Source organism: Hoplias malabaricus, chromosome X2 (assembly GCF_029633855.1).
Source record: "Hoplias malabaricus isolate fHopMal1 chromosome X2, fHopMal1.hap1, whole genome shotgun sequence".
In the NCBI taxonomy this organism is placed as follows: domain Eukaryota; kingdom Metazoa; phylum Chordata; class Actinopteri; order Characiformes; family Erythrinidae; genus Hoplias; species Hoplias malabaricus.
The window spans coordinates 9,496,958-9,524,560 of NC_089819.1; the positions used below are offsets into that span (position 1 = coordinate 9,496,958).

At 37.2% G+C, this 27,603-nt stretch overlaps 2 protein-coding genes across 2 annotated transcripts; both read left to right on the forward strand.

Moving 5' to 3' along the window:
- Positions 1–11,483: 11,483 nt before the first annotated feature.
- LOC136676969 (osteoclast-stimulating factor 1) lies at positions 11,484–18,176 on the forward strand. The gene is made up of 10 exons (XM_066654293.1): positions 11,484–11,680; positions 12,546–12,592; positions 12,706–12,756; positions 12,916–12,979; positions 13,891–13,944; positions 14,081–14,188; positions 15,276–15,325; positions 16,663–16,741; positions 17,122–17,220; positions 17,674–18,176. Exons 1-10 carry the CDS (start codon positions 11,647–11,649, stop codon positions 17,730–17,732), a joined length of 645 nt encoding a protein of 214 aa, XP_066510390.1. The 5' UTR covers positions 11,484–11,646; the 3' UTR covers positions 17,733–18,176.
- Positions 18,177–22,011: 3,835 nt separating this feature from the next.
- Positions 22,012–26,603, forward strand: LOC136677453 (L-serine dehydratase/L-threonine deaminase-like). Its single transcript, XM_066654985.1, has 7 exons — positions 22,012–22,045; positions 22,179–22,218; positions 22,445–22,584; positions 22,770–22,861; positions 25,317–25,544; positions 25,692–25,816; positions 26,197–26,603. Exons 3-7 carry the CDS (start codon positions 22,459–22,461, stop codon positions 26,391–26,393), a joined length of 768 nt encoding a protein of 255 aa, XP_066511082.1. The 5' UTR covers positions 22,012–22,045; positions 22,179–22,218; positions 22,445–22,458; the 3' UTR covers positions 26,394–26,603.
- Positions 26,604–27,603: the final 1,000 nt, after the last annotated feature.

Genomic DNA, 27,603 nt, shown 5'->3' on the forward strand with positions numbered 1-27,603 from the left:
ATTTTACTCCAAGTAATTTTGGAGCATTTTTGTTGGTCCAATCATCATGAAATTTTCATACAGTGTGAAAGAAAGCTCTTTTCATTGGGCAGCGATGAATAATCAATAAACTTAACTGAATAATAAACATACTGATTAACTGTTTGGCAATATCTTGATACTAAACACATTTTCCTTAAAACTTTAAGAGATAAGGGCTCTTTTAGGGTAATTTTCCACTTTTACAGTGTTGTTCAATAAAACACTGTTTAAAGCCATTAACTTCAGATCATTAACTTTAAATGCAGTATTACATGCAGAGCTAATGCTAAACGCTAATTAGCATTGTGTATGAGTGGAGGAACAGAGCTAATGATCCGGAACTCAATCTGGCTTAAAATAACTCCAAACTACAGCATTAACTAAACCAGAACAACCCCAAATTTACAGCCGGATACACCACAGTCCTGAACAAGAGTCAAACATTTGTCCAACAGTTAAGCCACTGTCTGATTAATGTAGAGGTGAGTTTCTGGTTCTGAAGTTTTCTCAGTTTTACATTTTATCTGTGCCTTAAGCCTTTAAATTGTATGCTTGACTGTTATGGTGAGTGATGATGAATTTATGTATTTATTATGTAGTGGTTAATAATGACTCTTTTGCTCTGGTATAGAGGACCTCAGGGTGTACCCATCACGTATAGTTCCAGGTCATCTTGTATTTTGAAGGTATTGATAAAAGCAAGGACAACATAGTGCTTTTCAGTCTATGTTTATTGTTATTGTACTTGTCTTGCTTTGTTGTGTGAGTTGTTTTGTGTTGTACCTTCATCCTGGAGAAATATTGATACATTTCACTGTGTAAAATACATTTGACTTGACTTGACCGAGACAAACTCAGCAATGCGATTCAGTGGGTAAGATTATTTTAGTGGGTAGGTGTAGGATACTAGTACACCTAAATGTTGTTAGATGTAGCTGGTTGCTGACTGGATCATAAACCGCCACAATGACCTTAGTAGTTAGGTGTAGGAACAATGGGAGATAACAGGATTTTTTGTGGTTGCATGAAGGAAGAGGTTAGGGGTGGGCCCTATGTGAAGCTTTAATGGATTGGCAAATTTTACATCTTATCTTGTGTATGACTACAATAACATATTACCAGACTGCAAGACGTTCAGAAACAACATTGTTAATTTGTTTAAATTTCAAATGAAGGACTGTGACATCACAGTCCTAACAGCAAAGTTAGGCTGAATTTAATCAGCTTTTATTATGTTATTATTTACTCCAATTAAAGCACAATAGTACATATAAATTACAAATTTAGCTGTATGATGATGACGATGGTTATTTAGGTTATTTATGTTATTTAGGACTTGACATAGACCTAAACTAGACATTTACCTACCCAAGGATTTCAAACATACAAACAAACAAAAGCAATAGCATGTCCAATTCTCCAGTCATGAATACCAAGTCAAAGTCAAGTTGAGACATAAGTCCTTAAATTTGCTTATTGAGTGAAGTCATGTGGCTCACCTCAGCCTACAAGGTAAAAAATTGTGCATGCTACATTTGGACCCACTCTTAATAGACCTGCACCCTAGCATGCCTAAGTGTTGGCTGCCAAAGGATATCCATAGTCAGGCTATGAAGGGAAAGGGTAATGGTCCAGTTTTGGCTAATTACGGTCCGTTGTGGCCTTTCATAGACTGCTCTGTCCATGGCTTGTTCACAAACAGGGTAATGTGTGCATGTTTGATGGGTAGTCTGTTTTGCTCGTGCCTTGGCTCAGAGCTCCGCTTCCTGTGTTGAAACTCATAACCTAACCTTGGAGGAGGAGCACAACCAATTGTAGGACATTAGAGAGCCTCATCCATGCAGTCTTCCAGAGGTTTGGGCTACATTTGGTTTTCTAATTTGGATTTCTATTAAAGAATTTTAGTTTAACAAACTTCACAAAATTTGTGGTTCATTAAATCCTGAAATTAACTGTTTTAACTGCCACATTTCTCCATATATATATATATATATATATATATATATATATATATATATATATATATATATATATATATATATATATATATTCAGGTGTGGACTTAAACTGTCACTTTGTTTCTTTTTGTTCTTTAATGTCTCTGAGTGAGCACAGACATGGGGGTAGTGGTGGTGGAGGTTGTTTGTTGTCCATATCTGCAGTTCTGCCTTGAGAAGATTCCTCTCATGCTTTCGTGCTTTTTTCTTCACTGAAACCAAACAGCAAGGGTGAAGCTTCTGCAGTAGTCAGTAGGTGAGCTACAGTGTCAAATAATGCTGTTAAACCAATTAAAGATTAAACGATTGTGGAGAACTGCAGTTCTCTTTGTTTTGCTTATATTCAGAAGCTTTGCATCTTGTAAGTTATGTTTGAGGAGAATAAAGGCTGCTGTTTGTAGTTTCATTTGTCTGTAAGTTTTTATTCACAGTTTAAATTTCCCACAGAAACATTGTAACTCAAGTTGTTTAGTTTTGTAGCGCTTTTGGTCTTTACTTTCATGCAGTTAGCTCTCTCCTGAATTTAGAGTGGGTACCTACCTAAATAATCTCAAACAGCAAAAGTAAGTCAGTATTACCCACCTATTGAGCAGGAATAAATCAATATCATCACATCATGAAACAAATTCAAAGTGAAGGGATTAACTAGTTCGCACTGACAAGTAGGACTAGTGTCAATTTAGGTGTTATGCAGGAGGGAGGACAGGTAACTGAAAACCTGGATGGTCCATCCTAGAGCCAGACATCTGGCCACCCTATGTTTAGTCCTCCAAGCAAAGGACCATGCAGTTCCTTGAACAAACACAGACCCAGCATCAAGATAACGCAGACATGAATAAAACTGATTTATCTCACGGTCCAAATTATTTTTTGGTGCTCTGATGGGCTCTGTCCATTTCACGTTTCATAATTAATCTGCGAGTAGATTCAGGCAGGACTGACATTTCCACAAGGTTTTACATGTGCTTTATTTCTGTCTGGATCAGCAGCGACCGTGAGAGTGTTTTTTCACTCTCCCCTGTGAAGATTTCAGGCCAAAGGATTTTCAACAAACTAAACATTCATTATATAGTCACAGATTATAATACCTAATTCAAATCTCAGATTTTAAATGTTTTTGGAAAGAAAACTAGAGCCTGAGGCACTGTTGGTAAGATCTGAGGCTGCAGAGAATTTGGGAATAAGAAATGTTTGGTATAAAATTTCTTTATATTCAATAATAAGTGCTAGTAATTATTTTCATAATAAAGAATTATTAATGTAATTGTTATATTTTTTATTAATATTATGTAGATGTGGCAGGGTGTTCGATCCCAGTTTCGAGTAAATGGCTATGAGGAAATCGGTGTGTTCTCAGGGGTCAAGAGCTCACTCGGAATCACTGGGCTCAAGGCAGGAACACATTCTGGACAAGGTGCCATTCCATTACAAGGCACCACACACTGACACATTCATTCACACAATCACAACAGAAACATGAATAGCCAATTCACTTACCAGAGTATTTTTTTGGACTGTGTGAGGAAACCCATGCAGACAGGCAGCTGTGTGACCACAACACTATCTGTTATGCCACCATGCCTCCCCTGACCAAATTCAGGCATTGGATATTTAACGCATGCTGTTCAAGCCGGTCCTCACAGTCCAGGATCTAGCCCCTGTGCAATATTTCTGAGATTGGGAAGGTGTATAAAATTAACTGTCAGATATATAACAGAAATAATCATTTTTAATTAAATGCCTTTAAAGTTTTTCTCTGAAAAATATTTGCTAGTTTAAAAAGACCACTAAACAAGCTACTTCAAATTAACAGAATTTTTTGCAAAAAGATAAAGAAATAATATTATAAACCTGTTTTGTCTTGTTGAAAAAGGTAAATAATTCCTCCCACCAGCATTTCCTTTTTATAGTGCAGCCAACAATAAGAACTGCCTCTACAAATGTAACAGTATCTGTAGGTGTCAGCTTTACATGAATGAGTTTTAGGGCATTTTCACACTTGCCCTGAATACTTGAGTCCACACCCAGGACCAATTCTGTGCTTGTTTGGGGGAGGGGCTCATTTTCGCTGGTTGGCTTTCACACACAAAAACATCTAAACTGTGAATCGATTGCACAGTTCCATACGAGAGTTTTCTGTGTAGGTTCACAAAATGGTAGGAAGAAACACCAATTGTTTGTTGCTTCTCATTTTTTTCTTCGAACGCAAATGCTCAAGCAGGGAAGAACACTGACTTTTGGATGCAGGGGATTCCACCATGCAGGAAAACCTGCAAAAAAGGAGTCATGCAGGCTAGTGTGAGATTGACTTTGCTCCATCCTTACAAAAATGTTTATTCATTCATTCATTCATTCATTGCCTGTAACCACTTATCCAGTTGGGGGTCGTGGTGGGTCCAGAGTCTACCTGGAATCACTGGTCGCAATGCGGGGAAAAACGTGTTTTCAGGTGCGCTGTTAGTATACTTTTAAACGAAAAAATATGCAAGTATGCTGTCAGTTTACTTTTCTGTACTTATGTACTGCATGCATTCATTCATTCATTAATTATCTGTAACCACTTATCCAGTTCAGTCGTGGTGGGTCCAGAGCAAGGGTCATTGGGAGCAAGGCAGGAATACACCTGGGAGGGGGCGCCAGTCTTTCACGTGGTACTTATGTAGTTAAGTATACACAATCATTTTTGGTAAACATCCATCCATCCATTGTCTGTAACCGCTTATCCAGTTCAGGGTCACGGTGGGTCCAGAGCCTACCTGGAATCATTGGGAGCAAGGCAGGAGTACACCCTGGAGGGGGTGCCAGTCCTTCACAGGGCAACACATAAACTCACACATTCACTCACACACTCACACCTAGAGACACTTGAGTCGCCAATCAACCAACGTGTGTTTTTAGACTGTGGGAGGAAACCGGAGCACCCAGAGGAAACCCACGCAGACATGGGGAGAACACACCAACTCCTCACAGACAGTCACTCGGAGCGGGAATCAAACCCACAACCTCCAGGTCCCTGGAGCTGTGTGACTGTGACACTACCTGCTGCGCCTGTTTCAGGATTTGTGTTTGAATGACTGAATGAATGAATGGATGAATGAATGGCATACAGTGATTAGCCATAACATTGAAACCACCTCCTTGTTTCTTATGCTCACTGTCCATTACATCAGCTCCACTAATTGTACAGATGCACTCTGTAGTTCTACAATTACAGACAGTAGTCAGTGTGTTACTTTGTATACTTTCTTTGTTAAACAGTGGTCAAGACCACTGTGATATCACAAAATTGTAATTAAGATGAACTTCAAAATGTGATGTTACATTTCATAGACAAAAAAATAGAAATTAATAATAACAAGAGTGTAAAGAGGTTTAGCTCATCGCAGACAAGTCATGCAGCTTTTCATACACTGACTCTTACTTTTGTGGAAAAAAGAGAAAAAGGCCTTTCAAAATGGCCTCTATCTTTGTTGGGCTATGATGAACTGAAAAGTCAAACCCATTGGACAATAATATTTGTATAACAACTGTTACATTTTTGAGCATTGGCCCTTCTTCTCTGAATGGTTATGGAACTTGTATTTTAAAAATGTCAGAGCAAAATTAACATATTTAAATACATTTTTCATCTTACTCCAAAACTTAAACTTGAAATATATACAAAAATGTAAATGTATGATACTAGAAATATGTGGATATTACTGAGTGTCTTACAAATATTTTACAAATAGGGAAGGAGAGCAGAAGAGAAACACCCATTTCATCAATGGTCAGCTGTGTTCATATAATGCCACAATACATATCAGCTAAACAGTGTAAAATAACTCTGAAGTATGTGATGATGATTATTGTGGTACAAAGCACCATGAAACTCTCTTAATGCCTGTAATGAAAGTAACTGACCATGTCCTTCTCTGTATGTGCATTGTAAATCATTTTAAAGGATCAATAATTACATTCAGAACTACAGCGAATTCAAAATAGAAGCTGCTTTCCTTATTCATAAAACATGACAGTAATAGTCACTTGCATAAACTGTCATATTTTGAATTAAATTTTATAAGGTATAATTATGCTTAGAGGTACAAAACATAGTTACGTGCCTTGTTTGTAAAGTATTTGTAAGATAATCAGTAATAACCACATATTTCTAGTATCATACCCTTTACTTAGCACTTATTTTATCTTATGGTTTACTTAACAGGTACTTACTCTGGACTTACCCAGTAAATAGCGAGCTGCAATTTAAAGTGTTACCAAAAATGCTTACCAGCAAAGACCACTTCATTAGAAGAAAGTACTTCAAACTAACAGAAATCTCTGAGAAGTGATATATATTGTATGTTGACAAGATTTAAGAAGATTTCCTCCACCAGCATTTTATTTTTACAGTGCAGCCAAGAATAAGAGCTGCCTCAAAGAGCATGTAACAATATCCGTAGGTGTCTGATTTAAATTAATTGTTCAGGGCATTTTCACACACGCCACAAATACTTGAGTACACACCCAAGACCGATAATTAGTTCATTTGCGTGGGTTGGTTTTCACATAAAAGGACTCCATCCGAACTGTGAATCAAATGTGTAATTCTATACATCATTTTTTTGTGTTTAAGCTCTGCTTTATATTCCTTGAATACAAGCGTGGGGAACAGTGCTTTTGGGATGCATGGCATTTCACAGTGCAGTAGCACCGGCAAACAAGGAGCTGTTGTATTGTCAGAAGATTTTAGCCATACAGGGCAACACGAGATGTATGTTTTTCACCATATTCTCAATACATGCACTCACTCCACTGAGGGACTTACACAGTGCTGGAGATATCCCAGGAGCTGACCCACCACTTGCTGTTTCACTGCCTCTTATTTTCACATTCTAGCCTTTCTTTCCTTTTTCTCCCTCTCTCTGTTATTCTCCACTGTGTGCAGTTTGACCAACTTTTCCAACTCTCTCTCTCTCTCTCTCTCTCTCTCTCTCTCTCTCTTTCTGTGCTTCTCCAAATATCTCTTTCTTTGAGCTATTCTTTCCCTTAGCTGATAAATTAGACTACTGCTCCTCAAGATGTTCTCTCTGCTCCTTGTGTTTTACCTCTAGCTCTAAAACGGCTGGTAACCCCATGTGCATTTTTGGTTTGGGTCCTTGTCTTGCTGACCCTAAGATGACAGCTGAATGGTCACGGAAATGCCTCCCTCACTCCACAGTAAGTTTTCTCTTTCCCTCTCCTGATCTCCCACAGCCTCTGTTGTCATTCACGTTATGATAAAATAAACAGAATAATGCTTTCAATATTGATTTCTTGGCAAAAATAGAAATGTGCCAACATTTGCACAAGAAAAACTAATTGCTGGGAGTAATAACTGGAGATGGAAAAAGTAGTTTAGAGGAGATAAATGATATTGAAAATGGGCTGCTTTGAATTGAGAACAAATGGGGGAAGGCGAACTACACATCATGCTACAACCAACCAGCAGGGGCACTAGAACACTTAAGAGACACTGTGCTGTCCATTTGTTTCTAATCATTCATTCTGTGCAGGAGTGCTTAGAAGTTGCCGCAAGATAAGTAGATTTGCATGTGTCATCTCCATTCTCAGTCAGTTTTAGAACAGATATGAGCTGGTCCAATGTTGTCTGTAGGCATTTTGATGGCGAATTTTAATGTCTGCTGCTCACACTTCTGGTTCTGTATTATTTTTCTTTTCTGTTTTTTTTATCCTTTGTATGTTTTTGTATTAAACTTCTAATTACTCTCTCTCTCTCTCTCTCTCTCTCTCTCTCTCTCTCTCTCTCTCTCTCTCTCTCAAACACACACAAACACACAGATGAAAACCTTATCAGCCAGGTAATCTTCAAGCAAAAAAAGTCTCTCTGTGTCTAGTTCTCTCTTCTCAGATCTCTTAATCACCTTATAACTTTAAGCATGTTTTTTTTTACTGGAAATGCACAAACAGGTATTCAGTGCCACATAGCTTGAGAGTCATGTGCCCACAGCCCTGAATCACCTAGCAAACATGCTTGCACTGAACCATTTGTTCACTGGAGATTTGCTCATTAATGCAGCACTGGTCCCATAGATTTAATCCATTGTGGACAGCCATCACTGGAATATTAGTGACTTGCATATTGCTGGAGTATATTTCCCATAGCATCTACCCACTGAAGGCAGCCCGCCTTGGGTGACTAGAGATTTGCTTATCAGTACACTATTGGCACTTGATGAGCAGGCCATATGCAGCCCTCACAATAACAACAAAGGCCATCTCTAGGTCCTCTTTGCACAGCCAGTGTCACAATATTTCCATACCAGTGCAAAATAGAACTCTGATAAGTTTTCCTATTGTTTTGTCTATCAGTTGACATTTGTGACCTCAAATGTTTTCGAAAAACAAATTATACATTTTAATATTTAGTAAATCAATAATTTTCTTATAAAGTGACAAATGTTAAGTAACAAAGTGGAAAAGAGTCCAAAAAATAAAGAAGTTTTTTCTAAATTTCATCTGGTTGCTGATAGTATGAACATCCGGTCAGCTTTATTTCATATGTAAATATATGCTCAATCCTGCCAGTCAGACCTGCAGCACAACAACAACAACAACAAACAGCACTATTATTTAGCACTAGTGTTAAACATAAAATAAATGTGAAACAGGTAATGATAATAATTAATTATTTAAAAAATAACACCATGAAAGGCCTTGCATGATGGGCTGTGTGAATGTGTGTGTGTGTGTGTGTGTGCACATGGGTGAAGGCACAAACAGTTCTCTATATTGCTTCTCTTTATTCTGCACACTAACAGCAATATTCAGTGCTCAAATTTTCAGCAGCTGCAAGTTCTCTTTCTCTAGCCTAGCATATATAAACATTTTCCCCCTATAATATTTTCAGACACGCACACAGAAAAATGCATTACAGCTTGTTACAAAACATTTCAAATAATTTTCCATATCAAAAGTATTATCTATTGCAGGTGATTTTCACCAACTTCACTAACCAATATCCCAATACCCCTAAACATGAGGGAGGCCAATTCAAAGAAGAAACGTAATCACAAACGGCCAACACTCAAAGCTATGCAGGACTACAGTTAAATTAGACAACCCAATTATTCATTCATTGTCTGTAACCGCTTAAGGTGGGGAAAAAATGTTTATTCAAGGGTGCTGTTAGTATACTTCTATTTAACTAAAAATAATTATTTAAAAAATATATATATAAAATTAAACTAACTACTGTCAGGCCAGTATCAGCAGAAAACACCGGATTGTTGTGTGGACAAAGAAAAAAATGCTACATTTACTAGAACCATTTCAATAATGATCCTCATGTAGATATTCCCAGTCAACAAGGTTTTAAATATTGAAACTGTAAATATGCAAGTAAACAAAATCACACACACTACTATGAGTAGCCAATCCACCTATCAACATGTGTTTTTGGACCATGGGAGGAAACTGGAGCACCCAGAGGATACCCAAACAGGAAGAACACACCAAACTGCTGGAGCAGGGCTTGAACCCACAACCTCAGGACCCTGGAGCTGCATGACAGCGACACTACCTGCTGCGCCACCGTGCCTCCCCAAACCCACTTAGTTAAAATAAAATAAAAACCTCTTTTTACCTTGGCTTTGGAACTCTTGACCAAGAGAAAAATACAAGGGGATTCAAACTGTCCCTCCAGTTCAGATGAATGATACATTGCTACACCTGTCCTAGGAACAGGTGTAATTTCTAAGATTTAATTCACTAAAATATGAATTTCTTATTAATATTTTTATTCATGGTTACAGTAGTTTTAATTATTGTAGAGAGATATTTCACACATAACTCAATCCAAAGAAAGTGTTCCCAATGTCCATGTGATATTCAGCAATCCTGGGCAAATCTCAACCACTCCACAGGTCTTGGGACTGCAGAGCCTTGCATCTGTTACTTTGGGAAAGGAATTAGAATCTGACACACAGACACTTCTGAGCTACAGAGTGTTTTCCAGAAACATCTCATTAAGGCCTCCCAAAAGTAATTCTCCATGGCCTCTCCAAACTCCTCCCATGTCTTCTTTGACGGGTTCCATCAGCACTGGCATCCACCATTGGCTTCTTGGGTTGCTACTGTAACAGGCACCAAAAAGTATTTGTCGCAAATTATATGAAGCTTCTTCCAAAATGGAAGTCTTGAACCGGGAGTCAATGTCCTCTACCTCATCCTCTGCCACTATATATTTTGACCTACCAGGTCTCTGGCAGTTTTCACTGCCATCTAATCCAAATTTACCACTAGAGGGTGATCAGTTGAGAGCTCAGCCCCAGTCTTTGTCTGAGTGTCCAAAACATACAGTCCAATGTCAGAAAACACAAACAAGAAAGTAAGTCTGTGAACTTTGGGTACTCTGGTACCAAGTACACTAGAAACCATGTCCTGTTCCTCGTCCTCTAGCAGGGCTCATAATACTCACCACTTTCTCCAGCTTCTCCAAACTCCAGCATAAACAGTGGTCCCATGGTCCATGAAGCTTTCAGTGTCTGAGTCACTTCCCTACTCTGAGAGGCACTGTCCTTAACCTCTGCTTTCCCATCGCGGATATTAGTGTAGACTCGCTTCAGAGCCAGAGAGAGAAGTAAGTCAGACTCCTAAGCCCCTTTCACACATGAACTCTGGAGAATCTCTACAGAAACCCCAGAGTGTCAGGTCCGGAGCACACAGTGGGAGATCTGTATCAGACATGCTTTTTCAGCGGGAAATATGCTGCATAATTTAGGTTGGGGTAGCACCTGTGCAATATTAGCGAATGAGTTCACACATGTCTCTGATTTTACCTGGGTTCTAGGGTGCTGGGGGATAAAGTCTGCATGAAACTGGAACAAATATTGTGTTGTTTACATTCATACAGCTCTGGTAAATTCCGGGACATTTCTGGGTTACTGTGCATGTGTGAAAGGGGCTTTACTTAGAAAACATGATGCATTTAAAAAACTGTCTGGGCTTAAATCGAAAAAGTACCAGCCACTTTTGAAAAGGTGAAATACCTCACTGTGTTGTCATGATTCAACTGTCCAGAATTTCTAGGGTCACAAACAAGCAAATCAATAAATAGCACTAGGCTTAACCCGTCTGGGAAACCACCCCAATAACTGTTAAATGAAATTAAACTATGTGGAAAAAAAAGTATTATACAATCATTAGCAAGAATTTTATGACCATTATTAATTATAGTAACACTAAGAATAATGACCAATAAGAGTTAATAAAGAATAATTATAATAATAGTCCAGGTCTAACCATCAAAATAAATATATTTTATTAAAAATACAAATAAAAATATTCAAAACCAACTCTGTGTTAATGAACATACGAAATTTATTTAAACAGTATTGACAGTTTTCTTATGTAAAATTTTTTACATATTATTTTTAAATAAAGGGAACTTACTGTTGTGTTTATGGGCGGCGCGCATGCGCATTACTTCTCTTCCGTATATCCGCCAGCTTCCTCCTACGAGGGCGAACTTCTTTATTTTTTACGTTTAGCCTTTTTTTATTGAACTTGTCATTTTAGTCATATTTCACATTTTTTTGCGCCTGTAAGACCGGGTTTAGAGACGCTGCTGATCTGTAGAGTCTCTGAAATGTCTAAACCTCCTCCCAAACCAGCGAAACCAGGTAAGAACTGCGCTGAAAGTCTATCAAACTGTGTTTTTTAAAGTTTCGATTCATTATTGAACGTTACAAGATCGATTCTACTACTAGGTCACACACCCTGGGCTTTTAAGGCGCGGATCTGTTGTTGATACTTTGCGTGTTTTGAACGATAAAGCTGAAATTGGCTTCTTTTTGAATTTATTCGTTCCACCTTAAATGGTTTAGTAGTTATATTGTGAGGCTGTGCTGGATATTTTAAGGTGGTATGTACCCACCCAGTTCAGTTTGACAGTAATATTATCAGTATTACCGACTCTGTTTCTATTGTATAAGTGTGTGTGCGCATGTGCGATATATATATATATATATATATATATATATATATATATATATATATATATATATATACACCAATTACATAAAACTGTAGAAGTATTATCTGTATTAACATTTAGTCTTGTATAATATTCTTTATATTAATTTAGTTACTATGTGTAGTATGTTATTTTACTGTAAGAATTTCATAGAAGTCCTGTAGATCTGTTAAAAACAAATAATAGCCATATACGTCATTTAAAAGTCTATATTTAGCATGAGTCCATATTTAGGTTTTACTCCACTTCCTCAGACACATGTCAGATTATTGGCTCTTAGTGGATTAATGCCATAAGCTGGTTTATTATATTATTGGGATTTTGTTTAGTTAGTGTTGGGGGTGGGAGACAGTGTATCTGAATTGCAGGTGGGGGACAACAGGGTGTGTGTGGAGCATGAAGCAGGCTTGGGCGTGTTTGAGAAGTTTAAATCAGCTTTAGGCAGGTTTCCTCAATTACAAGTAGTACTTTTAGTATTTATTTGTATGTGTGTGTGTGTTTGGCTTTAACAGGTCAGGTGAAGGTGTTCAGGGCATTGTACACCTTTGACCCACGGACGGTGTGTGATCCTCAGAGTTCAATATATTTCCTTTTAAAGTTAAAGTTTATTAAGTACTGTAATCATCATAACCAACTATAGGTGGCTGAACTGTTTAATCTTGTATGTTTTAGCCAGATGAATTGTACTTTGAGGAAGGAGATATTCTGTACATCTCAGACACAGTGAGTTTACCCTCATCTATCTATCTATCTATCTATCTATCTATCTATCTATCTATCTATCTAAAGCACGCCACTCTCTTACTCTCTCCCTCCCCAATGTATTATAGGTATGTGTTGTGTATTGAGTAGTTGGTGACATACTGTTTGATGTGTTTATAGAGTGACAGTAACTGGTGGAAAGGAACCTGCCGAGGAAGAACTGGTCTCATCCCCAGCAACTATGGTCAGTAAGTCCCATCAACACCCATAAACTACTGTTAAAGTACTGACTCTCCAATGTAACAAAAAACAAACAACTGTTACAGTGCAGACTCTCCACTGTAGCACAAATTAACTACTGTTAAACTTCCTAATCTCCACTTCAACACAAATATGACACTGTTACATTACTAATACTCCAGTTTAACACTGCTCAAACTCAACCTAAATGCAGAATCAGTGCCTCACAACAGTCTAAATTCCATATTTAGTAAACTAATAAATACATCTGCATGAATTAGGGCATGCCGCATGATAAATGAGGCACTGGTAGGTTGGAACTTGATTTAATGCACTAAACTGATTTATCAACTGCATGCATTTCTCACCCTGTTTCCATGTTGATCAAACCTCTGATCTTCTGATTCATGAATCAGAAGATAAATGGTTCACTCAGCACGATTGTTTTTACTTTGATGAATTAGGGTCATAGGCCAATTTGTAATTTTTTGGCCAATTTGTAATTTGGAGGACAGTAAACATGCACTGATTACAGTGGGTTGTGACACATGGTGCTGCCAGGTTGTGTGACTGCTAAAAACCACAAGTGCAATGTTCTTTTGGAGCAAAATGCTGTAGCACCTCTGACAGGTCTGAAAGACACAACCAGCTTCTGAACTTTAACCATTAAAATATATCTTACAATTTCTAACAAGATATAGGTGAGTTCCTTAAATTACAACATTTCTGCATCATTACACAAATTATAATTTCATTCATATCACAAAATATTATTTTATATATATATATATGTATGTATGTATGTATGTATATGTGTGTGTGTTTTCTGTATTTTGATGGATGTGTGTAAATGTGTTTATTCTATGCTTAATATGTGTGTTTGTGTAAAATTTCATTATTGTGTATTTTTGTCAGTTGCTGAACAGGCCGAATCCATTGATAACCCACTGCATGAAGCAGCCAAAAGAGGTGCTCCACATTTAGTGTTTTATTCAGAATTGTTACCTTACCTTAATATAGTCTCCTTTAGATGACTGGCACATAATTGTTTTTGTATCTTTACAACCTTTAGTAAAAATGTTTTTATATGTCTGTGTGTATGGAGGTAATCTGAGCTGGTTGAGAGAGTGTTTGGACAACAGGGTTGGTATTAATGGACTGGATAAAGCAGGGAATACAGCACTGTACTGGGGATGCCATGGAGGACACAAAGGTAATTTGTTTTTGAGACCCACCTTAAGCATAAAAGCTGAGGCACTAGGTAAAATTTAAATAAAAATAAAATGATGTGCAAATTATTTAAAAATAATAATCCTATATATAATGAAAAATAATACAAATATGATATTTAAAATTTTATTATTAAGTTTACGGCCCATTGCACCGTAGCCAACCTGCCTGGACATGGCCACAGGAGGAAACTTGACCTTGGATTGAACAGAATAATCGTGTGAATGATACAACAAAGAAAAAAATCCTAAAATTCACAAGGTGAACCTGAGGCCAAGGTGCATCAGTATCTCATCTGAGAGAATATTCTTTGGAAACAGACTTGTAGCTTTTTGCCAAGTCACATTAGCTATATGTTCACAGATGAAATAATAGAGAAGATTTCAAAGGAAAGAACACAATTTCTGCTGTGAAACAGGGGAGAATTGGTTGTATTTTGGGCCTGCTGTGTCTAGAATGAAGTGTATTGAAACTGTGCAGGGCACAATGAAATCTCAAGACTATAAAGTCATTACGGAGAAAAACATGCTGCTAAGAGACAAAAAGCTCTGACTCTTTTGCAGATAATGTGTCCTCCAACAGGATAATTACCTCAAATGCACAGTTAAAAAGACTCAATGGATAAAAACAAAACACAGGACTACTACAAAATGGCTTTATAACTCTGATATAATACCTCTGATCTGAATCCTATCAAATATCCTGTAAAGAGCTTAGACATTCTGTCTGGAGAAGACACCCTTCAAGCATGAGACAGTTAGGTAGTCTTCTCAGGAAGAGTGGCAACCCAACCCTAACTGTTGAAAGGTACAGAAGTTCCGTTCAGGGCTACAGGAATCAATCATTTCCAGAGATTGCCTTTAAAAGTTGTGCAACAAAATATTAGGTTAATGGTCTCCTGGTTGTTGTGCATGACATATTCATTTGTTTTATTATTTAAAGATAAATCTAAATTAAAAGCAAAAGTGTATTTTTTTTTGTTTGTTTACCATAGAAAAAACAATGATGGATAAATTCATGCTCATCACATACTCACTGTACCATGCTGATGTACTTTGCTTGTCTTGTAGATGTGGTGGAGCTGTTGCTTGCTCAGCCGAACTGTGAGGTGAATCAACAGGTGGGTTTAAAGCTGTAGTTCAGAAACAACAACAACACGTCCTTGCGTTTCAAATTATGTTATTGTGTATAATTATCATCATTTTGAACACTTACTAATAAACACACCACTCAGTCAAAATCTGGGATTTCTAAAATGAATTTTTAAAATGGCTAACAGAGGATGACAGCCTTTTACTCTTCTGACCCAGAGGCTGTGGGCTTCTGTGTTTTTAAATGTTCTCATGACCGAATTTCAAGTATATACACTTATGGTTTCAGATTATCTAATAAAGTATAAAGTGATTTGTTGATACTCTATATGGACACCAGTATTGGGAAACCACCACATTACACCTACAGGAGATTTTATGAAATCTAATTCGAAATCTATAGGCATAAATATGGAATCAGAACATATTTGCAGCTGTAAAAGATTTCATTCTTCTGGGAAGCCTTTCCCACAAGAGTTTGTCTGTGGGAATGTTTGCCTATTCATCCAGATGAGCATTTATGAGGACAGACAATGATTTTGGACAAGAGGACCTGATTAATTCTTGCTTGCCATGTTGAAACTAGTTAAATTTTAGTTGTTTTTTTTTTGTTTTTGTTTTTTTTAATAAAATTATCGTTTTCATTTTTATTACTATGCATCAGTTACCATAAATCTGCAGGTACCACAAAAATAGCAGGAGAATGTTTGTTTGAATTACAATTGTCACAAATATAAAGTTACACAAATAACACTTATTTTACACCTACTATATTGGGTTCTGATAAATATTTGTATGTTATAAATATTGGTAATTTAATAAAAGCATTTTAATTCACTCTACAGTTTTTAGAAAGATTTTAATATTTGATATTTATATATAGTTTCCTTTTAAAACTGTGACAATGTTACATATATTTTCAATGCAGATATTATCCATATTGATCAATATAATCTTTTCTATCTTGATAACGTTTTTGCCCATATTGCCCAGGCCTACTCAAAGACTGTTTTTATTGTAAAAGCAGCATGTAAGGACATGCATTTGATTTGCCAAAAGAAAGGTGAGGGGTGTTCCAACAGTAAATCCTGGCTGTAGATGATATGATGAAGAGTAGATGATGTTGTGATGTAGATGTCATAATAATGTCCAATAATGTTATAATGTGGTGCAAAATTTATAATGAAATTATACATGTTATGATGAAGTGTAGATGATTTAGTATTTTGGTGTGAATACTATGATGAGGTGTAGATGCTTTAAGGGTGTGGTGTAAATGAACTGATGTAGATTTGATGGTGAAAACGTTATACTCTGGCTATTAATTGTAACTTATTTTAAGGTCTTTTTTTTCCCCATCCTGCAGAATAAACTGGGAGACACTGCTCTTCATGCTGCATCCTGGAAGGGATACTCCGACATCGTCCAGATGCTTCTCAACCGCAGTATGCAACACATATATGTACACTGTAAACATACACTGTACATACAAATATTTACTCTACACAAATATATACTGATCAGACACAACATTAAACCTACAGACATGTGAGATGAATTGATTATCTCATTACAGTGGCACGGGTGGGATATGTTAGGCAACAAATGTACAGTTAGTTATTGAAGTTGGTTTGCTTAAAGCAGGGAAATTTTGTCACCATGGAAGGGCCTACAAAATTGTGGGCAGGTGTTTTTAATGTTATAATAACACACATATACTTACACATTTACACTGTACATAGTAACACACAGAAAAAACCCCACTGTTGGTTGTCTGGAAGTCTGTGGCCTACATATATAATGATGTGTTTATTTGTGTGAGTAGATGCCAGGACTGATGTTCTGAATAATGAGAAGAAGACAGCGCTGGAGATGGCAACTAATGCACAGTGTGCTTCTCTCCTCAAAAAGAAACAGGGCAACGGTGAGGATACAAACCATACAAAAAACACATTCATCTTCATTAACCCAAACAAAACGCTCTCCACAAATGTATGTAACAGTGTGTAGCTGTTCAGATCTTATCAGATAGTTCAGTCAACCGATAGTAAATGAGAGTACTGTGAGAGAACAAAGCAAAAGTGTCTAGAAAGCCAGTGTTTCTCACCTTATGCCTTATGTTTGTAATAAATAGAGGCTTATGATCAACAGGGACTGAAACAGGTAATTCTGAATGTTTCAGACAGGTAAAGAATTGTGCCATGTTGTTTTATTTATTTATTGTAGCATGTCACAGACATTATTACACTCCTAGGAAACTCTGTTAACTTGTGGAAAAAGGAGTATAATATGTCCCCTTTTTAAGTAAAATGTTTTTCATATATACACTGAGATTGCTTAATAATATTGTGTATATGAATTCTGTTTTTATTTGCAGTAATAACCCGCACTCACAGTAATGCAGAGGAATATCTGGATGATGAAGACTCGGACTGAGTGGTGAAGAGGCAATTTCTGGAACATTCCATAACCGCACACAGACACACGTGTATGCAAATACATGCACTCTTTCTATCAGTGTGTAAATCAGTTGTGGTTTATTAATAACATTCTGTTTAATTTAAACATAAAGCCTTATAGCTGTTGCTGTAGCTTTCATTGACCAGCAGCCTTTATTTTATAAAAATACAGAGATTATAAACACTGCCCCCTGCAGGAGAAACACAACCATTTCATCTGACAGTTTTCTGGACATTATTAATTTAACAAATTTCCTTTAAAACGGATGGTGGAATGATTAAAGAGAGTAAATGTGTGGCTGAAGTGTCCCCTGACAGCTGTGTTTAGATCATTTTGTTAAAAGAACCTTTTGTGTTCTCTGTTAGTTTTGTTTTATTAAATTTTCACAAAGCAAACTATGCAAATAAAACTGTTTTTATTTCTGCATCACGTTGTCCTTGATGTAATTGAATATATTTAATTGAAAACATCAGTAACATTTCTAATGTTGAATTTTCGAAAAATATAGGCCCATTTTAAATTTGTTGCTAGAAACACATTACAAGTAAAGTTGGGGTGGGGTGAGAAAAGACAGGTTTTATGTTTTTTTGTTGTTTTGTTTTTGTGTGGAACACTACAGACACTAAGGTAATTGACCACAGGTCAATGACATGATTGTGTATAAAAAAAAGTAAGTCAGAGAGTCTGAGACATTCAGATATAAAGATGGGGAAGTGTTCACCATTTTGACTGCTAGCAAAAATAGCTAAATTATACACAAATCACATATCATTAAAAGATTCAGAGAATCCAGGGAAACATCTGTATACAAGGGACAAAGCCCAAAACTAATATTGTATTGATGATTTTGTTCTGATTTTGGAAAAATAACTTGAAAAACTGAAAGAACTCAGCAGTGATAAAACCCAGCATAACAATCCAGTACTGTTTGATCTCAATGGAGGAGTCTTTACTGTCACCAGTTACCAACCATTTTCTCATCATTCAAGGGTATGAACATTTAAGGAAATTAATGGTATACATCTTGGGGTAAGAGCTACCCACACGCTCAGTTTTGTGCAAAATTATTCTGAAAGTTTCAGTTTAATTGCACTTTTAAAAATAGATTAATTCATGTCATTTGGGAAATATTTTTAAGTGAATGTAGTGTTTGGAGTCTAGCCCAAGGAATTCTCATTGGTGTAATGGTTTGTTCCTGCCCTAACCCTAACACACCATCTTATGATTTCCCCAAACATTTTTAGATTTTACTTTGATCAGCCATTAAATTATGACCACCACCTTATTTCTACACTCACTGTTTTTTCCCGCAGACACACTGACCACAAAGTAGCACTTAGTTTTTCCCCAATTACAGATGGGAGACCTTAGGTTGCCCTGTATACTTTGTTAGCTTAATTTCACCCTGTTTTCAATGTTCAGGAAGCCCACAGGACCACCACAGAGCAGGTATGCTTTGGGTGGTGGATCATTCTCAGCACTGCGGTGACTGATGTGTGTGCTATGTTGGTACGAGTGGATCAGACAGAGCAGGGCTGTTGGAGTATTTAACCCCGCAGTGTTTCTGCTGACCCGAGAACAATCCAAAATGTCCAGCCAATAGGGTCCTGTATGCAAAAATGAGGGACTTGGGGATGACAAGATTGAACTACAGCAACAGATGAACTACCATCTCTGATTTTACATCTACAAGGTGGACCAACAAAGTAGGTGTGTCTAACAGAGTGGACAGAGAGTGGATACTGTTTAAAACCTCCAGCAGCACTGCTGTGTCTGATCCGCTCGTAATAGCACAACACACATTAACACACCACGACTATTTCAGTGTCACTGTAGCGCTGAGAATGATCCACCACCCAGATCATAGAATCAAATTATAGCTGCTCTGTGGTGGCCCTGTGGGGTTCCTGAACGTTGAAGAAAAGTGTGAAAGGGGGCAAACATTATATGCAGAGCATCATTTTGTAATTGCAGAACAACAAAATCCTCCTGTAGAGTCAATGGAGCTGATTGAAAGGACAGTGAGTGTTGAAACTATATACCATAATATATAGTCATTCAAACACCTAAATGGATAAAAAGAATTCAGAATTTTTGCTTATAATATGAACATATTTTATCTACTTTTCAGAAGGGTAAAAATAGTGAAGTACTTGGGTATATAAACACAAATGATGACTACACACCTACACAGATGGTGACTACACACGTTTAGGTCAGTTAAAGTAATGCTCATGTGATTTCAGGTAAAAATACACAGAATGATGGCTCCAGGTCAGAGGTGTGAGAGGTGGAAAGAGAGATGATTGGCTCTTGCCACCCACGGTTGGAAAATTTACAGTAAGGAAAATGAATAAAATGGCACACTTGTAAGAAGGCTGAAGGTTTGCAATTAGCAAAAGTGACTTTTTCAGCATCTGCTGGGGTAAGACTGGTGTCATTAGGCAGCCTTTCACTGGGATAGGTGAGTTAGAAGAAAACATTATTACATTGACTTGCTATTGTGCTTAACTGATTTTTTTGTTTTGAACATCCTAAATCATTTATATTTTGCATAAAACTATTAAACATTTTATTTGAAAAATCAAACAATGCAATAATACATTTTTAAAGCAGTAAATTGTAATAGGTATTATTTTTCATCTGTCTGACAAACTAATGATTAAGGTTAATTCCAGAAGGTTCCAGAATTCCAGAATATGAAGCCTGCTCGTCAACTTCACACCGTCACTCCTTTAAGAGAGAGTTTGTCCCTCTCAAAAATAGCAGGTACTTCTGTGTATCTGAAGCTAGACTCCTGCCAGCCCACAGGTTCCTTTAAAATTCGGGGCATTGGCCACTTGTGTAAAATGGTGAGTTAATCATTTCAATAGCACTTCAATAGCTCTGTGTCTTGTGATAATGTGTTCATATGTTTTCTAAAGCAGGGGCCTGTTTTTTCCCCCTATGTATTTTACTACAATATCATGATTATATTAGCCTAACATGACTCTGTTTAAATGAACCAACCACATGTCCTTTCATTTGAACCTGAAAGGGAATTGGCTGCAAATTAGAACTTTGTGTTCTCTTTATGTTCACACTGTAAGCAGATTTTAAAGTGAGATAAAGTCAATTCCTATTTCTCTTCAGCACTGATGGAATCAATTTCTTTCTTGTTCACACCACAGTTGTGAAACTATGAATAACGAGTTGTAAACTTAAGATGTCCACTTTTCCATTAGGTTTTATTCATAGGGCATTATTTTACAACTGTCAAAGAGCAGCGGTACAGAATTCTGCATCCTAGCCTTCAAGTGAGCAGAGTGATACAACAGGAGCAAGAACAATAGTCCTTCATGCTTCTTTTGTTTATTGCACTAATAAGTGTACGTATGTGTGTGTGTGTGTGTGTGTGTGTGTTTGGTTGGTTGTAAATGGGAGAAAGAGCATCACTTCTTGTTCTCACCTTTCATCTTTTTTTCACCTTTTTTTCATGTACTTTTGTCACATTGTTTCGCATTGTTTTATGCAGCACTCTGTCACATCCTCCTGCTACTACACAATCCCAGGTGCAGACATTGTTTGCATACATTGGAGTGGATCACTCATTAACTTGTTCACTACTCAATACATAGCATTTGCTACTTCATGATTTGACTAGGGAATAAGCATTAGAGTGAATGGTTTTTCAAACACTACATAAAAAATATAATTTAATTAATGCACACTATGTTAGGAATTCAGCAACTGCACTAATGTATGGTGTATATATTGTGCCATGCAGTGTACATCCTTTGTACACTACAATTTGTAGTGAATAATGGGCATTGTATAATACACTATATAGTGAGTTAAATTAATCCCTATATAGGGCACAATTTTCATAATATGGAGACGTTGCTAAAACAGCTTTTGTTTGATTTTGTTGGTACCATATATGTCAGGCCCTAAATCAAAATGTAAAGCTGATGGGGCCTGCATTGCTTAAACAATGCACAAACCAAGCCGAAAAAAACAAACAAAAACAAACGGGCAATACTGAGAACTCTGCTGGAAAAGTAAAGTTTGTTTATAGGTCTGTTTAGTGGGGGTCATGATCACATTTGCAAATGAAACCATGACTCAGCTGACTAAGATAGCTTCAAACACTGAAATTGCAAAAGTGTGAAAACGCCCTAAGAATTACTTATATGAATGGGTGGGGTACAATGCTGTGGGTGTTAACTGATGTGGGTGTGGGACTTCTTTTCATTGTGTCTGCTTAGTAATAGCTCAGGTTATAATGAAGTTGGACAAGTTTGAAACTGGTAATATGTTAATAATGTTGGGTTTGTAAGTTTATACTTGTGAGAACTCATCCCCATTCTTTATCTTGAGCTAGCTTTTTTTTTTTTTTTAATATTTGTGACCCATGTATCTATTCTCTCTCTCTTTCCACAGTGGGCTGAAACTGGCTGCAGTCGATTTGTCTGCTGTTCTGGTGAGATTAACTTACAAACACAGAGCAAAGCATGGATGTTAAACTAATGTGCGTAATGTCAGACAGGATGTTTCCTAACAAAAACAACACTCTAAATTTACCTTGTTTGCTAAACACAAACTTTCCTCCTTACTGAATATTTATATTTTGTTGGAAAATCTTGGAAAGATGAGGTAGTCCTACAAATTTGTAGGATCATGTTATTTTTTTCTGTATGCGCTACTAGGAGGCAATGCTGGCATGGCAACTGCATACTCTGCACGGAAGTTGGGAGTGCCTGCCACTATAGTGGTGCCCAGTCTCACCCCTTCTTGCACTGTGCAAAGACTATGTGATGAAGAAGCAGATGTAATCATCCATGGCAAGGTGGTTATTGATGATGTATTTTAAAGTTTTTCACAGCAGCATTATGTGTTTAATTTCATGCTGCTTTATTTGTGTGGCATAATAAGCTTGCAAGGAAACATGAACATTTATGAATGTCATTTTACACATATTGTAACATCCAGAATAATTCAGTAATAAATAGGTAACTGTTCTCCTTTTCACAGTCACTGAATGAGAGCTTTGAATATGGTCAGAAGCTAGTGTCTGAAAACTCTGGCTGGGTATTCATCTCTCCCTTTGATGATCCACTTATTTGGTGAGTAGTTATGTATTCATTTAGCAGTCCGTCTTATCCAGACCACTTTGCAAAAGCTGCAAACATGAAAACAAAAACCCATGCAAATTATCCTGAAAGCAAGGAAGGATGTAGATTATGGCATTGACAGATTGTTGTGGTTGTGGTAGTGCATTTTTGGCCCATTCTTGCTTGATGTAAAATTTTAACTACTCAGCAATCTAGGGCCTCTGTTGTTGTATATTGGGCTTCATTATGCATTACAAACCTTCCAGTGGGAGTCTTGGATCTGTGCTGCAGGAATGCCAGGCTACAGCCTGCACTTACTTTAAAGCCACACTGCTGTAAGTAACAAGTGCACAATGTGGCCTGGCAATATCTAGCATATATTGCTACAAAAATGCTTATGTACCGCTTAGAATGAATGATGCCTTTACAGATATGCAAGTAACTTACACTATATGGACAAAGATATTTAGACACACATTACACCTACAAGACCTTGTATGACATTTAGAATGGGCTGTCAAGCAAGCAGTGTGTCTGTGGGGATTTCAGCTTATTCATCTACAAGAGCTTATATGAGGTCAGAGATTGATGTTGGACAAAAGGGCCTGGCTTGAGGTGATGAGATCAGGGTTCTGTGCAGGTCAGTAAAGTCTTTCCACACCAATCTCATTGGTGAGTGAGTCCATTACTGAACTTGCTTTGTGCACTGGGGTACAGTCATGCTGAAACAGTAAAGAGCCTTTCCCACACTGTTCCCACCAAGCTGGAATTTTCCAAAATCTCTTGGTATACTGAAGCATTAAGATTTTCCTTGACAGGAACTAAGGGGCCTAGGCCAATCACTGAAAAACAACCCTATAGCATTATTCATCCTCCACCAAACTGTTTGGTTGTCACTATGCAGTCAGTAAGGTAATGCTCTCTTAGCATTCATCAAATCCAGGCTCATTCATCAGACTGCCAGGCACAGAAGTGGATTTGACACTCCACACGTTTACACTGCTCCATAGTCCAGTGATGGCATGCATTACACCACTCCATTTGACATTTGGCATTATCCCAGGCTGATCTCAGCTCTTGGTGACCCTGCTCTGTAACTGCATGTGGTCTGTTGAGTTGTTATATGTGGCTGAATTGTTGTAGTTCCTAAAAACATTCACTTTTCAATAAAATGACTCATATGACCATGGACTATCTAGGAGAGAATACATTTCACAAACTCACTTGCAATGGTGTCATCCAATTATAGATCCATTCAAATACAGTGAGCTCCTTACAATCCTTTTTTTCACTAATGTTTGTAAAGGAAGACCGCATGGCTAGGTTCTTGATTTTATATGCCATATAGCAATGGGACTGAAGGAAATATTTTGTGATTAGGAGGTGTCTACGTATTTTGTCTACATATAGTATGCTGTTAGCACTTACCCAACAACAAAACATGACAGTGGCTGTTTTTTTTCCCTTTTTTTAAATTTGCAATGTACAGGGTGGGCTATTTATATGGAAACACCTTAATAAAATGGGAATGGTTTATGATATTAACTTCCTGTTTGTGGCACATTAGTATATGGGAGGGGGAAACTTTTCAAGATGGGTGGTGACCATGGCGGCCATTTTGAAGTTGGTCGTTTTGAATCTCAATAAGTTTGATGTGTCACATGACCCTCTTCCCATTGAAAAAACAAAAGTTGGATCCAAAAAGACTTCAAAATGGCCACCATGGTCACCACCCATCTTGAAAAGTTTCCCCCCTCCCATATCCTAATTTGCCACAAACAGGAAGTTAATATCACCAGCCCTTACTGAGAAATGTTACTAACATAACGTCTCATTTTGGTTGTTCAGTTTCAAGACTTGACGTGTCATTGCTTACAAAGAATTAAGACGTTCCCCAATGATCCTTTTACCGAAGCATAATTTGGAACTTTTAAAGATTTCCTAGATTTAAACAGCCCTTTGGAAGATTTGTAAATTGTTTCAGTCATTCTTCAGAATCAGTGTACATTAACACAAAATTATATATAAATATTCTATATAAAAAAACTATAGCAGCCCTGCTGTGTCTGATCCACGTGTACCAGCACAACACACATTAAGACACCATCATAATTTCAGTGTCACTGCAGCTCTGAGAATGATCCACCAGCTAAATAATTCCTGCTCTGTGGTGGTCCTATGGGGGTCCTGACCATTATTGAAGAGCAGGGTGAATGGCAAAGAGAAATGTATGCAGAGAAACAGATAAACTACAGTCTGTAATTGTAGAACTACAACATGCTTCTGTACGGTCAGTGGAGCTGATAAAATGGAAACTGAGTGTGAAGGTAGTTTTTCATAATCCAGTAATCGTTCAGTGTAGCCTTGAATTCATCAAATTCTTGTAATTGTAAAATAATGTAAAGGTTAGCTGACTAACCACAGGATCCTCTGCCTGCACAGTATAATTATTGGTTTAAATTTTCAGGGAAGGACACACCTCCCTGGTAAAAGAGCTGGAGTCACAGCTGGATGAGAAGCCTGGTGCAGTTGTGTTGTCAGTGGGTGGCGGTGGCCTCCTAAATGGAGTTGTTGAAGGTCTCCGACGTGTTGGATGGGAAGACGTCCCCATCATTGCTATGGAAACAGTGGGTGCTCACAGCCTCAATGAATCAATGAAAATGGGACACCTGGTAACCCTGCCAGCCATCACTAGGTAAGGGTTTCACATTGTAGTGTCAGATCAGCACATAAGGCCATTTAAACTGCAAATGTTTAAAAGGAAAAAAAAGGGGAAAGGCAAACAAAAGCTGGTGGGAAACAAACGTGAATAAATGCCTATTTTGTGTTTATGGTCTTTTAGCGTTGCTACTACACTGGGCCTTACGCAGGTGTCATCTCAAACTATGAAGCTAGTAACAGAACACACCGTCTACTCAGAGTTGGTCACAGACCAGGAAGCTGTATGGTCGACTGAGCGCTTCTTAGGTTAGTAGTGAAGCACAAAAACAGTAGTTAGTAATTTTTTTTTTTTTCATTTACTACATCATTTGAACATAGCAGCTATCCTTCACCTTATGTGAAAATGTCATGACTGGATTAATAGAAATGCTTCAAAATTACTTGGAATAAAATCTTTTTATATTGACTTGACTTCTGTAAAGTTACTATATTACTGTTTTTCTCTGCACAGCAACGATATACCTCTTTAGACAATGAATAAAAGAAGAACAATAAATCTGATTTGATCATTATTTTATGTGTATATTTAAAGCCCACACTGTTAAAACTACCATAACTATAAAACTGCTTAGAACAACTGATAATTTTCAGCTTAATCCACTGTACCTATGGCTTTTTGCCGGTAGATGATGAGAAGATTCTAGTTGAACCAGCTTGTGGTGCAACGCTTGGAGCTGTCTACTGCCACATCATCAGCCGGCTGCAGAAAGAGCATAAGCTGGCAAAGAAGTTGGGTCCCGTGGTTGTCGTGGTGTGTGGTGGCAACAATATCAGCATACATGAGCTTCAGAGGCTGAAGGAAAAGCTGGGCATGACCGTATGACCAACCTCCTAGAGTAGCACAGATTTCCAAAACACAAACCACATAGGAATTCTGGATTTATCTGGATAGTGAATAGTGCAATTATATCAGTTTCAAATACTTCAGCTCGTTAGCTCATGTGGAGAAACAGAAGAAAGCTGTTTTTAATGGAACTTACAGCCAGACAACCAAAGAACAGTTTGAATAGCTTTAGCTAAATATTTTCCACTGTTGCCATATTGTATCCTGTATTCAATACTGGATGTACTGAAAATGACTAATTCTTGCTCTTTGAAAAAGATTAACATTTATTACTGCTACTACTTGTTTGAACCTATTTATTTGTATTATGCTTGTACTATTTTTAACATTGTTACACAACATTAGCATTTGCACTAACTGTACACTTATGTACTATTATAATTTATGCATTCTTTTGAACCTTTAAATGACAGAAATAAAAAGGTTTCTTACATGTTGACTTACTAGATTGAAAAACAAACAAACAAAAAAAAAACACCTGAATATATATATATATATATATATATATATATATATTTTTTTTTTTTTTTTTGAATGTCCCACACTGAAAAAACACTGAATCATATTCTTTGCAATATTCAGTTGAGAAATGTTCTTTTAGAAATTTTTCACATTTGTCTTATGAATTTTGGCACCAAGTGATGAGCCATGGTGCATCTTTGCTTGCCAAGAGTCTTTGGCTGATGTCACTTTCTTACGTTTTCTTTTCACTTGCTAATAGTGGAATGTTAAACTGATGTTTAACATTGATATTCTGCTTTCTATAAACTTTTCAATCTTATTTTTCCCATCCCAACATTTGAGTATTGCGTTTTCAAATTCAAAATGTGTTTGTATTTATTTTTATATAGGTGGCTCTGATAGGTATCAGGTGGCTCAGGGAAAATATTTATTTTATATTGTCAGTTAAAAATAATTTAAAGAGAATTAACAATCGTTTTTGTCGGAGCATCATCTAAATGGCATATCTTTTGGGGTGTTTCTGGTTGGCAGTTTAGTACCTATCAAACATTGTCCAAGCAAAGGTCAGGCAGTGAACTGGTGAAAGGGTCATGGGCATCCAATGCCCGCTGATATGTGGTAACCATGTAATACAGCCATTACATTACACTGGCACTAAAGGCCAAGATTAAGCCAAGGAATAGTAATGAGCAGCATGGTTGTTTTGCCTATTCTACCTTGTAAGTGA

Bases quoted from the DNA above. Each gene is read 5' to 3' on its own strand.
- LOC136676969 (XM_066654293.1), top strand. From the start codon at position 11,647: ATGTCTAAACCTCCTCCCAAACCAGCGAAACCAG. The intron at 11,681-12,545 runs GTAAGAACTGCG...TGGCTTTAACAG, and splicing joins TCCCAAACCAGCGAAACCAG to GTCAGGTGAAGGTGTTCAGG. The intron at 14,189-15,275 runs GTAATTTGTTTT...CTTGTCTTGTAG, and splicing joins ATGCCATGGAGGACACAAAG to ATGTGGTGGAGCTGTTGCTT.
- LOC136677453 (XM_066654985.1), top strand. From the start codon at position 22,459: ATGGCAACTGCATACTCTGCACGGAAGTTGGGAGTGCCTGCCACTATA. The intron at 22,585-22,769 runs GTGGTTATTGAT...TCCTTTTCACAG, and splicing joins ATGTAATCATCCATGGCAAG to TCACTGAATGAGAGCTTTGA. The intron at 25,545-25,691 runs GTAAGGGTTTCA...ATGGTCTTTTAG, and splicing joins ACCCTGCCAGCCATCACTAG to CGTTGCTACTACACTGGGCC.